The following is a 14,126-nucleotide window of genomic DNA, read 5'->3' as shown; positions in this document are numbered from 1 at the left end:
AGTGTTTTAACATTTGGAATATGTTTGTGTTTTGTTCAAAATCTACGATTGGTATTAACCTGTTTTTTTACCTGCCAGGTAACGTAACTGACGCTTCGTGCGGCTTGTGAATAGACTTTAACGCGAAAGTGACACACAGCTGCCTGCACAAGCTATTTCTTCACCGATGGACGTGTAGTTTGTTTTTGTTTAAATTACGAAAACATGAACACACGCAAAAAACTCAATAGTCGATAGAAAACCGAATCTCTTTTTCACTGAATAATTTTTACTCAACTCTTATTAGTGTCAGTGTGAGCATAAAAATCAGATTAAAATTTTTTCCCAAGCTACAAAGTATGAGAAGAAGATGAAGGGATCTGAGATTCTTCATCATCGCTGAAGCTAAATAATTAATATATCTCTACTTCTTTACGTAAGCACACTAGCTAATTTGGCCGTGATACGTGATTATTGACAAGTCCACGAATCTTGGTGGAGAGGTGAATTATAACTTAGCTCACTAAATTGGAAGAGAACAGGTATATCCGTAAAATCGAAAAACGAAGGCTAATTTACATTTCTAAGAACGTGTGATTTTATTCCAATTAATAAATAGTTCGTCGAATGGTGAAGGGCTTAGTGGTAGTAGCCGTAGGCGGGGGCGGCGTAGGCAGCGGGTGCAGCGTACTTGTGGACGACGGGGGCGGCGGCGTAGTGCACGGGGGCGGCGTACTTGGCTACGACGGGGGCGGCGGCGTAGGTGAGGGGGGCAGCGTACTTGGCAACGACGGGGGCGGCGGCGTATTTGGCGACGACGGGGGCGGCGACGGTCTTGACGGCGACGGCCGCGGGTTCCTTGCGGACGACGGCGTTGAATCCGTTGTGGGGGTCGGCGGTGTAGTCGACGACGCGGCGGGTGCCGTCAGCCTCGATGAGGGAGTAGCTGCCCTGGACGACGTCTCCGTTCCTGGTCTCGGTCTGGCTCTTGGCGTCTCCGGTGATCGAGTCGTGGACGTCGTAGGAGTAGCTGTACTGGGGGTTGGGGTCGTACTCGGCGTCGACGGTCTTGGTGACGACGGCCTTGGCGATCGGGGCGGCGTAGCCGTAGGTGGGGGCGGCGTGGTAAGCCAGGGGGGCGGGGGCGAGGACTCCGGCGTTGGCGGCGGCCACGAGGGCGGCGAAAGCGAAGAACTGTAAATGAGTCAAGAGATTTGTTCGTTTAGTTATGTATGAAAAGAGCATTATGAAAACGATATATAGAATTAGAAAGGAAGGAAAGAAACGCTTTTCACTCTCGACAGGGTAAGCGTGCCATTTGTGACCACTTTTTTGAGGGGAGGTCGGAGTGCGTGAATCGTATTTTATAGATCGCTTCTTTTTAGAATAATGAAATCTTTTAAAAACTTTGAGCAGTGAGTCTTTGCAATTGTAGAAAGAGTTTGGATAATTATACTAAACACTGTGTATATAGTTACAACAGATTCTCATTCAATTTGAGGTTATGTCACTCTACCGATATCTGAATAATCTTATCTTTCCCTTAATTTTACAGCAACTTCTCGAACTTTTCTCAATTCTCACAGAAGCGGATGAGCAAATATTATTATACTAAAAAATTTCAAAATTTTTCATTATTCTATACAGAAGAAAATTTTCAATTCCGATTCGATCACTTCCTTGGCACTCCGACCATCCCTTAAGGTCCACCTTCACAACCACTGCTAGTGGTAAAAGTTTGCCAATTTGTTAAGCTAATTAAAAATTTTGTCAAATTAATTTATATTACAAATTAGAATTTTGAAAAACTTGAGATAAAAAAAAAAAAAAAAAAAAATGTGTCAAAAAAATTAAACCCAACGACTTTACCGGCGGTAGATCGTTAACAAGGATTATATTATTCGAAAATTTTTCGTCGTACCTTGAATGCCATTGCGAATTTGCTGGATTGATCTGCGTCGTACGAATGATGCCATTCAGTCGAGCGAATTCGGTTTTTATACCCCGTCCGGGCTGTCAAGCGAGTGATGCAACGGCGGTCAGTTCCCTGTTATGTTCGACAAGCTGCGTCGAGTCGTTTTAGAAATTTTATTTCGCGCCACACCCATCTTACTACTTACTTACTCCTGGTGCTGCTAGCTCGGCGGTCGCGAGCTCAGGGCGACGGGACTAGGCCGCGGCCTTGCCTCCGGTTACCTAATCCTTCTAGCCACGCAGAACTCCCACAGCCGTTGATCTACTTAATTTCATTTCAATGTCAGCCGAGACTCGTTACGCCGTTATTCAAACGCTCAGAGTTCGATGATTCGGACACCTCGGAGAAGATGATCGTCGCTTTTGTAAAGTTCAAAATATTCTGTGTGAATATGTATATTTTCGGGGGATTAATATTTGGGTGTAAAATTATGAATGTGAACTTTGTGCCGCGACGATAAAATATTATAGATCGATAGATCGAGCTTGTTCGAATCGAAGAAAGTTGTTCAACTAGTTATATCAGATCTTACATGTGTGACTTTTATACATATACGAATATGAAGCAATATGTAAACGTAAATCATGATCAAGCTAAGAATCAAATATATAATATATTTATGAACCAGATCTTGCAGGCGGTCTTGCTCGTGGACGTGGAACGAAAAAACGAAGTAAAAAAATTTACGCAAAATTTAACGAATGACCCAATGAATTGACAATTCCAAATCGATCGTTACTTGTTAGCTTTATCGCGTAATATGACGAGTCACTTTTAGATTTTGATTTTTTACCACGAAATATATACTTTTTAAAAATAATTCAGTATTTTAATGATCCAGAAATTCTTTCGTCAGTTTTAATTTTGTATCATGAATTTTGAAAAATGAACTCGATCGATAGATTTTATTGTAAAATAGAATCAAATATCGAGGACTCGGTGATAATCTGTCTTGTCATAGGATTTTTCAAATTATTAATTTCATAGTATATATATATATATATATATATATATATAGTTTTTATTAATTCTTACAGAATTTGATTCCACAATCTTTTATTCTCTGCAATTGAAACATTTTCACAATTCAATCCAAAAAACAATTCAGCCGATCTGACATTAAAGACTCGAAGATAAAAAAAAGGAAAAGCAATTTTGTTTTGCCGGTTTTCTCCCTAAATTTCGTTTGATTCAATTTTCTGAAGAAAGCTTTTACCGCCCGCGAGGTGCTTCGAAGTAAATTTATTCTCTCTCTCTCTCTCTCTCCGTCTCTCTCTTGCTTGTTCGTTGTACAATAGAATGGAATTGGCATGGGCTGCATTTGTTGGGGATCATTAGTCACCACCGCGGGTCCGAAACCCGAACCCATTTCTCCTGTTAAATATTCATAGGATCGATTCTTACGCGATCGTTTCCGCAACATTGAGAAAACGCACGGAATAATTCCTACATTGTCGCCGTCAAACTGACAATAGAATTGGACGGATTTACATCGATTATCGTCCTAAACAGAATTTCTAATCCTAAGCCAACGCCTTCGCCAGGTTTTTAATTTCCCTGGATATTACAGATCTGTCATGAGTGATTGCGTGAATTGAAAATAAGATTGAGAAAAAATTTATCTAACTAGTATCTTTTTTAACAAAATTTTTTCTTAACAAAAGAAATATTTATGCTTTGGATTGAGGAAATTTTTGTCGATCTAACAATGAATTGAATTTTAAGTCGAATTTGTGACCTGCTGTTGATGAAATATTTCGACAATTTGATCTCGTAATATATATATATATATCTATATTAGGGTGGCGCAAAAAAACCGAATATTTTCTTCTTTTTTTTTTTTTGAGTCTCGTGTGACGAAATGTTAGTTTTTGATGTTTTAATAGCCCACTCCAAAGGACAGTTCAAAAAAAAAATTTCTAAGAGGTCGCTCCACATTTTTTAAAACTTCAGAAATCGTCAAAAATAGATTTTTTAAAAAAAGTTTTTTTCTCGTTACGGTATAATTTTATAGACAGAAAAAAAAAGAGTTTCCGAAAGTTTCAGTGCAAAATTTGAATTTTGAAAGGTCGCTCATAATTTTTTTTCCAATTATTTGGTCCATTTCTTTAGATCTTTTCGAGCGACCTTTTAATATTCGTATTAAAATTTCACAAATTTTTTTCTTTAATTTAGTTAGAAGGAACCGATAACAATACACCACGACGTGAATTAAAAATTGAACAAAATACTGAAAATACAATTTTTTTAATTTAATTATTTGACGATTTTTGACATTTTTTAAAATTTGGAGGAACCTCTTAAAATTTTTTTTTGAGCTGTCCTTTGAAGTGGGCTCTTAAAACATCAAAAACTAACATTTTGTCACACGAGACTCTGAAAAAAAAAAAAAGTCGGTTTTTTGCGCCACTCTAATATATATATATATATATATATATATATATATATATATATATATAACGATAAACTATAATAAAGAATATTCATTTGGTTTTGGTAAGTGTTAATTGCAAACGCGAGTAAAATTCTTTTCATCCAATTAAATTCAGGTTTTGTTTTTCGAGAGTAAAATTTTATTTAATCAATTTAATTGAAATAACTTTTTATTTATTCAAATGAAACATATATCGTTTCTCCTTATTGTTATACGAAACCAAAGTGAGTACCGTGTTTTTCAAAATTCGATATTGAACAGATCAAAAAGCCACCCACCATTACTCGACGCAATAATTTCCTCGGAATAAAAGTTCTGGCAATATTCTGCAACGGTTTTTGCCTTCTTTTTTTCGTCCTCATTCCAGAGACCGGCGTAATATAAAGAATGTCGGTCCTTTGTGCTCGGGGCAAAAGCGTATCGTATAACTTCGTCATCGGGCATATACCGAGCGTTTCTGTTTTTGGAATTTCGCTCGGGAATTAACTTTATAACGCTCGGTGATCCATATACCGTGAAAATAGTTGAAAAAAATATATATATATATCGACGTTTCTCGAAACCTGATTCGCACCGTCGCGTCGTCGTCACACGGAAGCTGTACATTCGAGACTTATATCTGCACGATCGTACCTTTCTCAAGACTTTATCACAGCGCGTTTAAAAATCGAAGGTTGAAATAAGTTCGAGGCAAGGTTGCAGACAAGCGCGAGGTCCAGCCGAAAATTCTACTCGGCGTTGTACTTATTGCCTTTTATTTAACCAATACAACGCCCAGCTGCTGTAAAAGGAAATGCGAAATTCACCTTGAAAGAATTTACCGTAAATTTTTCGCCTCCCTTTCTGCTTTTTTGATCCCACCACCACGTATATAGCGCGGTAAAACAAAGAGAAAAAAAAAACAAAAATGAAAGAAATAAATAATTGTTAGTCGAGAAAAAAGGCAGTTGCATGTTATATTTTTACCAAAAAAAAAAAAAAAAAAAGGAAACGTTTTGGGAAGTTACAAATTCTGCTAAGATCAGGGCGCGTTGCAAAAAGCAGTGATTCAGTCGTTTTAGTGGAATAAAGAGCAACGCTATGTATAAAGTTTTATTGCTTTCACGGTATCACGATTCGATTGGACACGATATTGTCTCCGTGGGTGGGAATAACGCGTTCGATTCGGAATCCTGTGACTTTGACAAAGACTGTCCCGGATTTTGAATCACACCCGGACTCTTCACTCAGCAACTTTTTGCTGGCCTGCAGGTGGTGCAGGTTGATAAACGATTTAGAATCCAGTGCCGATGGCCGATCGATGGAAGCCATGCGGAAATACGAAGATCTATCTATCCATCGAGATCGAGTTTCTCTCTCTCTCTCTCTCTCTCTCCGAGGGCAATGATCAATCTTTTAGCGCACCGTGCATTCGAGCAGAACTAATGTGTAGGTACAGTCAGGTTCTCGGATCTTGAACCTGATTCATTCGGTGATCCGGATGCGGATAATGATTAGATTTAGTGACGTATCGGGTAAAGTTTAGATCAGAAAATACCGAACACAAAATCGTTGCCTTTTGATTGCATGAGGCTGATTGATATTTGATTAATCTTTTATTGGTCTCGTTCATTTTGCAAATAAATAGCTAATAGGTGTATCTAGGTGAAGTGTTCCACTTATTTTTACCGGCTGGTATAGTTACGATATTAGAATTTCTCTGATGCAACGATTTATATGTGTGCAGAAGTCAGGGTCGCCGATCGGCTGATGAAAGGGTGAAGAAATTTTTTTGGGGAATTTAACAACTCACTCAATGACGGTTGTAGTTTGAAAATACATTTTATTGGTTGTTTAAACGAAGTATTTGATAGATTTCAAATGGCATAACTAAATATGCACAGCTATCGGGAGATGTTGATTGTGCATTTTTTTTTGCATGCATTCGTCTGATGAATACGTGAATGTAATGTATATAGGTGCAGACACGGAGTTGAATGGAAATTTGAATTATTCACAAAATGGTTCAATCATGTTTCGACCCGATTTGTAAATTGCTGCGTATGAATTCAGTGCCGGGAGATAAAGTATTGCGAAATGCGGTACGCGTGTGTGTTTGTGTGTGTGTGCGCAAAATAACGCGTATCCTTCGGTAAATTTTCACTACACTGCGCGTTTTTAATCGTCTTGGTAAGTGGTCAGTCCAGCAGCCAAAATCCACCAAAGATTGTACGCGGACTGCTTCCGCCATTAAAGTTTGAAAGTCCGAAACGGAGGTGGGGATCACCGATATATAAACCCGGGCACATTCTGCCACAAGCATCACACATCCAGTCGATCCCAGTCAATCTCAACAATGGCATTCAAGGTTTGTCTATGAGATATTGTCTCAAACTGCAGTCGTTCATTAAATAAAACAAGAATTTTGCTTTTACCAATTTCTTATCGCTATATATATATATATATAGCGATAAGAAATTGGTAAAAGCAAAGCTTTATATATATATATATAAAGAAAGACCGGAGCTCGAATGCAACGCCAAAAGTACTAACACTACTGTGCACTAATTGACAAGATATTACCTCATTCGTTATAGTTCTTCGCTTTCGCCGCCCTCGTGGCCGCCGCCAACGCCGGAGTCCTCGCCCCCGCCCCCCTGGCCTACCACGCGGCCCCCGCCTACGGCTACGCCGCCCCGATCGCCAAGGCCGTCGTCACCAAGACCGTCGACGCCGAGTACGACCCCAACCCCCAGTACAGCTACTCCTACGACGTCCACGACTCGATCACCGGAGACGCCAAGAGCCAGACCGAGACCAGGAACGGAGACGTCGTCCAGGGCAGCTACTCCCTCATCGAGGCTGACGGCACCCGCCGCGTCGTCGACTACACCGCCGACCCCCACAACGGATTCAACGCCGTCGTCCGCAAGGAACCCGCAGCCGTCGCCGTCAAGGCCGTCGCCGCCCCCGTCGTCGCCAAATACGCCGCCGCCCCCGTCGTTGCCAAGTACGCTGCCCCCCTCACCTACGCCACCGCCCCCGTCGTAGCCAAGTACGCCGCCCCCGTGCACTACGCCGCCGCCCCCGTGCACTACGCCGCTGCCCCCGTCGTCCACAAGTACGCTGCACCCGCTGCCTACGCCGCCCCCGCCTACGGCTACTACCACTAAGCCCTTCACCATTCGACGAACTATTTATTTCCAATAAACTGACTATTTGAAGAAGCTTACTTCAGCTCTGTTTTCATTAACTTTAAATTGTGTTACCGGAACCAAACTGTTTCGGAATTTTCGGGTCAGTCGGGAGTTTGCTTTGATGCCTATAATCGCATTATTTATTTTGCTACTTATCATCCATTCGTAATGATGGAAACGAATAGACAAATGCATCAATAACCGATAAAGATCAGTTAAACAGTCTCAATTGTCTCTTAGCAAAAATTCGAATAGACAGTAGATGAAACTGTGACTTTCGTTATAGCACTATATGTATACTGTACAAATAACTAGTCCACACTTGGACAGCTTCAGACCTACGTAATCGGTATTAATTCGCCAGTCGAAATTGCAATGCAAATATCTGTCTCGTACTGTCTGAACACTTGCCGTATGATACACACGTACATATAAAAAGTATAGCACAGCGCGTTGAGCAAAAGTTGAGCAATTCTTTTATTCTTATCAACTTGCTAGATCTTGGTTTATGGTAGGTAGTCGATAATTTGATTTCGGAGCAATATTAATACAGCGTTTTATTCGCACACGTATGCTGTGCGTGTATGTCATGCATGCGAGCGTTCTTTCTTCCTTCAATTAATTTTCCCGAGCCTCAACCTTGGCGCAGAACAGACCTTGACACGGGTCAAGTGTCTTGGAAAGGGATCCGGGAGCAATGCAGAAGGAGATAATAACGACACGTCAGTGAAAATAAACCCTTTGCAACCTTCGCTTCGTTGTCGTTGCGAACGTGAGGCGACGTCGTTTTTTCATTCATGAGAACGGCGCAAGACACAACAAGGCTGACTCGACTGTATCCTGCAATAAACTAAACCGCGTTGTATTGTCGAGGTTACACGATACAACACGGGTACTTTGCTTATCCCAATGCACAATGCTGCATAGATTGTCTGGCATACGTGGCTCTCGGAAAAGATACAGCGGTTCCATTGGAAGTGGTTTTACAAAAATCATTTGTCCAATTCTCCGCGTTCCAATGGAATGGAACTTGACTGTGCATCCTCTATAGTTTTTTTACACTCAATATTTATTGGTTTCATTACGGATACACAAAACTAAATTGATGATTTGAATTTTTTTGGTATTTGTAGAATGAGCTTTGTTCCAGTCCAAAGTTAAGGGATCGTCTCAGTCTGATGACCCTTCGAAAAATCACTGATTTTCGCGATTTTTCTTTTTCTTTTTAACATTGTAATAAACTAATCGGTCTGATTTTCTTTTTACAAATAAATACATTCATGCCGAATACAAAATGATTTTTTTTACGTTCATTTATTTAGTATATAATAATTAAATTAATTCTTGAAATGACACGTTAAAATAAAAGTCACTGTACGATGTTCACGATTGCGGCCGCAATTTTGATCTGATGCAAAAATTTCAAAAAGATTTATTAATCTGTAGGAAAGTCGATATCGCGCTTTTTTTTTGTTTTTTTTGTTTTTTTTTCTGTTTTTGAACAAAAAGTATCGAATTTGGCCCTTTTTTTCGACAGTTTTTCGTAAAAAAAAATAGGAAGATTAAAAAAAAAAAGAAACAGATATCTTCAGAACTCTTCCTTTGAGAGTGGACACCGTTTTGAAAAACACCATTCCAAGAAAAACGCGTTCATATTTTATATACTAAATAAATGAATGTAAAAAAAATCATTTTGTATTCGGCATGAATGTATTTATTTATAAGAAGAAAACCAGACCGTTTAGTTCATTACAACATTAAAATAAAAATAAAAAATCGCGAAAATCAGTGATTTTTCGAAGGGTCACACTGAGACAATCCCTTAAAGCGTTTGATAAAAATCTTATATACTTTGTATTCATCGTTTGTTTAAAAATCATATCCCTTTTTCACGTCCAATATATAGGAACTATATGAAATATGGTATCACATCGACTCAAAAATGAATAATTATCCAACAGAAGTGATCGATCGTTGATTAATGAAAGCTGCTTGAGCTAGGAAAGCAGCCGATAGTTCAATAAAATTGACGCACCGTGCATTTAACAGTGTCTCATTTCGAACCATTACTGAGTTGAATAAGACATCGTTACGTCATGTCACGGTGTAAAACACTGCGGCTGAGAACCAGAAAATCGTTATCAATAATCGACTCACTTTCAATTGCCACCTCTGTATAATATTATATTATATTATATATATATATATATATATATATATATGCAATATGCATGCCATTTAAGAGAAAAGAAAGAAATCAGAAGTGGGTGAGATAGAAACTCGTTTCTTTATGCCACGAGAAGATTCCGTTCTATTTATACGTGTTGACTCCATTGCACACGCATTACACAATCATCCAGGATTGATAATTAATTTTCCACTCAACTTTTTCTAACTGCTAAACCTATGAGCCATCAGCCGCTTGGTCTACCGGTTAAAAGATTAACATGATTGGTTGAGAGACGATTTGTAGTCGACAACCACTTTCACGAATTCCTTTGGCTCTAACCATCGTAATATCGCATCTGCCAGCTAACGATAGACCAACATGGATCCGCGATCTTGATGCGATAATTTATTATTACTAAGCGTATTTGAACAGCGTTCATTTCGTGTTTTGTATAATGAGACAGTGTCTTGGTAAATCGAAACGAATTGGCCAATTCGAGATCTCATTTTCAGATGAAATGCAGGATTCAAAGAGAATGGAGTTCGCTTCGGGCTTGTTTATCTTTCACTCTAAATCTTGAGCTTTCGGACCGACCGATGCGGTACAGTTTTAGCACTTACGTCTCCACTATACCTTGGCAGCGTTTTTCTCACTCGTAGTCGACACTTTTGAAATTGGTAGATTTCGACACGGCATAAATCGAGTGACAGATGGCGAAGTCCTGTTCCAATTTTAAGTTAGAGAATATCTTTATTAGGGTGGCGCAAAAAAGTTGACTATTATTTTTTTTTTTTTTTCTTTTTTTTTTTCGAGGCTCGTGTGACAAAATGTTAGTTTTTGATGTTTTGAGAGCCCACTCCGAAGGACAGCTCAAAAAAAAATTTTTTTTAAGAGGTCGCTCAAAATTTTTTTAAATGTCAAAGATCGTTAAAAAAAATAAATTAAAAAAATTATATTTTCAGTATTTTGTTTGATTTTTCATTCATGTCGTGGTGTATTGTTATCGATTCTTTCTTACTAAATTAAAGAAAAAAAATTTATGAAATTTTAATATGAATATTGAAAGGTCGCTCGAAAAGATCTAAAGAAATGCACCAAAGAATTGAAAAAAAATGATGAGCGACTTTTCAAACTTCAAATTTTGCACTGAAACTTTCGGAAACTTATTTTTTTTTTGTCTATAAAATTATACCGTAACGAGAAAAAAAAATTAAACAAAAAAAAAAAAAAATCGATTTTCGACGATTTCTGACGTTTTAAAAAATGTGGAGCGACTTCTTGAAAGATTTTTTCTCGAACTGTCCTTTGGAGTGGGCTCTTAAAACATCAAAAACTGACATTTTGTCACACGAGACTCGAAAAAAAAAAAAAAATAGTCGGTTTTTTTGCGCCACCCTAATCTTTGTGTTCACCGATGAACCGAGAAGAAGTGTTATACTACTTCTAATTTAAATGTAGATTCGTTTCATCTAATCTTACGACAGTTCGAGGCTTGTGTCAGTTCCTCATACCTATTACTAATTGAAAGAAAACCTGGACAGAACCAGTTCCAAAAATCCTAATTCGGTGCCATCACGACTCCAGAGTAGGTATAAGTAAATCATGCTACAGAATACGGTTGGGTACACTTAAAGTAAGCATTAGATAAAAAAGTACAATATCAAATGGTATTATTTATTTTTCGAAAGGGTCGAATGACTTAGTGGTAGTAAGCAGGGGCGGAGTAAGCCAGAGGTGCCGCGTACTTGGCGATGGGTGCTGCTCCGTAGGTGGAGTACGCCAAGGGAGATGCGATTTTGGCGACTGGTGCAGCGTATCCGGAGTAGGCGATGGGGCCGGCGTACTTAGCGATGGGTGCTGCTCCATAGGTGGAGTAGGCCAAGGGAGATGCGATCTTGGTGACTGGTGCAGCGTATTGTGAGTATCCGGAGTAAGCCAGGGGGGCGGCGTACTTGGCGATGGGGGCCGCGTAGGCGAGTGGAGCGTGGGCAATGGGGGCGGCGTACTTGGCCACGACGGGGGCAGCGACGGTCTTGACGGCGACGGCAGCGCCCTCTTTGCGGACGACGGCGTTGAATCCGTTAACGGGGTCGGCGGTGTAGTCGACGATGCGGCGGGTTCCGTCAGCTTCGATGAGCGAGTATCCACCGTGGACGACGTCTCCGTCGCGGGTCTCGTGCTGCTCCTTGTTGTCCCCGGTTAGCGAGTCCTGGACGTCGTAGGAGTAGCTGTACTGGGGGTTCGGGTCGTAGTCGGCGTCGACGGTCTTGGTGACGACGGCCTTGGCGAGAGGAGCCGCATAACCGTAACTTGGTGCAGCATAGCCGTAGGCGGGGGCCGCGTGGTAGCCCTGGGGGGCGGGGGCCAGAAATCCGGCGTTGGCGGCGGCCACGAGGGCGAAGAGGGTGACGAACTGTTCAACAATCAACAACAAAGAGTTACACAGGTACTTCAGTCTTGCAGGTTGGTACCAAGTACCAAGTGGTTTCCTTGAGGGTTTCCGGAGCTTCAATACTCCTTGGACAATAGAAGGTACATTTTACGTCTCTACTGCCATTTCTCAAACGATATTTGGGCTAACGTGGACTCGGTAAACAGAGCTTAGCCGAGTCCTCGTCGTCTGGTAGATCAGACGGAAATATCTTTTCAAAAATTGAAGTATAGACTTGGAATTGTAACTTCGGTTGCTTGTTTGCTTGCGAAGTGTCGGGAAGATCCAAGGAAATCGTTCTGTATAAACGTCAGATTCAGAATTGATATTAGCCAAGCACTTGACCTTTTTCAAACCAAAATCCAACCTATCAGGCAAAATGCTCGATTGCTTATCAAGCCACCGAGCACTTAACTGAAGAGTAAATTTCGACTTAAGTGTACTTTGATATCAAATCTGGCTCCAGAGTTAGGCGGATCGTATTGTGTGTGTGTGTGTGTGTGTGTGTGTGTGTGGCGTATCGCCACTTTGTGGTGAAACTTGACCAACCTTGAAGGCCATGACTGTAGAAGCGCTGGATCAACTGTGCGGAACTGATGCCTTCTGGGCTGAGTTCAACTTCTTTTATAGGACTTGCCCGATGGGGGGAGTGACCACACCCCGCCACCACGGATCGGACCACCGTATCCGGACTGCCTTGAATCCTTCTGTTTTTGGAGCACCGACGCGAACAAGGAACTGACGATACAGCGGGATCGCGGACGCTAATTGGCGGTTATTAATTATTTGAACTGGCTCACTGGCTTGCTAGACGGAATTGCAGAAATTGTTGGAACAGTCGAGGTTTGATAGACAATAATTAGTAATGTGAAGTTCGCGTGGAGAGTCGAAATTCGAGTATGAAATATGTAGTTTAATAACCGTGTTTTAACATTTTGAACATGAATTTTGAAAAAAAAATATCCAAGTGCATTTGCATTCCATATCGAATTTGTACATTTTTTTAATAGGTATTGTTGATCGGTACGAATATTTTCAACTTGCAACATTCCCGGAGCTGGAAAAGTGAGATTTTACAGTTTTCGAAATTCGTTTCCATACATTTTTTGACACTGCGGTCTATCGTAGAAGTTTCAAAATTGTGTGAAAGAAATTCGTTCTTTGTAGAGTTTTCAAAATTTATATACAAATCCTGGAAACAACGGGAGTGTTGAAGTTTTGTAGAATTTTTTGTTGTTTCGGGAACGTTTCGAGGTTCTCGTTCTGAAAGTTTCGTTTCAGTGCAAATTTCGGAAGTTAGAATTTCAAATTCGAAATTAAAATAACTGAAGATAAAAAATTGAAATTTTAATTAAGTAATCGCACTCATAAAAATTATTTATTTCACTGTACGTCTATGGAAAATTGTTTTTCATGGTTATTAAATTTGTGGTCATAGCGAATAAATTTTTTTTTTTAAATAATTAAAAAAAAAAAAAAAAAAAAAAAATGTATATCCGTCAGAAATTTTTTTTTTTTTCTTTCAATTATACATTTTCCAATGGATTTGTATTTCAATAGAATATTTCACTCACTGTCGCTATAAAAAGACATCATCTCACTTGAATTAGCGTAAAGTTTTGATTAAACTGAGAGACAAATAAAAAAAAAAAAAAACAAAAAAAAACTCACGCTCTTTCAGTGGTGAAAAAATTGACACATCAACAGATTGGCGACGATCTTGAAAAAAAGAATTTTGTAAAAGGCCAACCGACTTATTCATCTATCTAATAACTCGTGCAGCTCGATATAATATTTCTAACCTAAGGTGAGAGCATATCGTGCGTAAAATCTCAGGTCATATGCAAATGAATACAGCTCTGAATGCATGAATCTTACTTAAGAATTGGCCCCTGACTAAACCCAGGTTACTATTAATAGCCACTTTAAAATGAGAGATTAATTTTTGCACGGCTGGGTGA

At 39.7% G+C, this 14,126-nt stretch overlaps 3 protein-coding genes across 8 annotated transcripts in view; 1 reads left to right on the top strand and 2 right to left on the bottom strand.

Moving 5' to 3' along the window:
• The window catches only part of LOC124410362 (larval cuticle protein A3A-like), a 38,111-nt gene extending 25,343 nt beyond the window's left edge, over window positions 1-12,768 (bottom strand). Inside the window, exon 1 of the mRNA XM_046888658.1 lies at window positions 12,715-12,768. Coding sequence (XP_046744614.1) covers window positions 12,715-12,726 — 12 coding nt within the window. The 5' untranslated portion in view covers window positions 12,727-12,768. The remainder of the gene's footprint in view (window positions 1-12,714) is intronic.
• The window catches only part of LOC124410365 (larval cuticle protein A3A-like), a 27,852-nt gene continuing 14,282 nt past the window's right edge, over window positions 557-14,126 (bottom strand). Inside the window, exons 1-3 of one of the 5 annotated variants that reach the window (XM_046888661.1) lie at window positions 12,715-12,780; window positions 11,664-12,147; window positions 557-656 (exon numbers count right to left, since the gene is read on the bottom strand). In XM_046888661.1, the coding sequence (XP_046744617.1) occupies window positions 619-656; window positions 11,664-12,147; window positions 12,715-12,726 (534 nt within the window). In that variant the 5' untranslated portion in view covers window positions 12,727-12,780 and the 3' untranslated portion in view covers window positions 557-618. Of the gene's footprint in view, window positions 1,174-1,900; window positions 1,928-11,394; window positions 11,509-11,663; window positions 12,148-12,714; window positions 12,781-14,126 lie in introns of those variants that run through there. The other 4 variants (XM_046888662.1, XM_046888665.1, XM_046888663.1 and 1 more) reach the window with 4 other exon arrangements.
• Window positions 6,641-7,599, top strand: LOC124410361 (cuticle protein 21-like). 2 transcript variants are annotated; one of them, XM_046888656.1, is made up of 3 exons: window positions 6,642-6,735; window positions 6,965-7,432; window positions 7,499-7,599. In XM_046888656.1, exons 1-3 carry the CDS (start codon window positions 6,724-6,726, stop codon window positions 7,538-7,540), a joined length of 522 nt encoding a protein of 173 aa, XP_046744612.1. In that variant the 5' UTR covers window positions 6,642-6,723; the 3' UTR covers window positions 7,541-7,599. The 2 variants fall into 2 exon arrangements, with proteins under 2 accessions (XP_046744611.1, XP_046744612.1); XM_046888655.1 differs by having other exon boundaries at window positions 6,641-6,735; window positions 6,965-7,599.

Source organism: Diprion similis, chromosome 9 (assembly GCF_021155765.1).
Source record: "Diprion similis isolate iyDipSimi1 chromosome 9, iyDipSimi1.1, whole genome shotgun sequence".
In the NCBI taxonomy this organism is placed as follows: domain Eukaryota; kingdom Metazoa; phylum Arthropoda; class Insecta; order Hymenoptera; family Diprionidae; genus Diprion; species Diprion similis.
The sequence above is the reverse complement of the archived record's forward strand: the minus strand, read 5'-3'. Positions and strand labels throughout refer to the sequence as shown.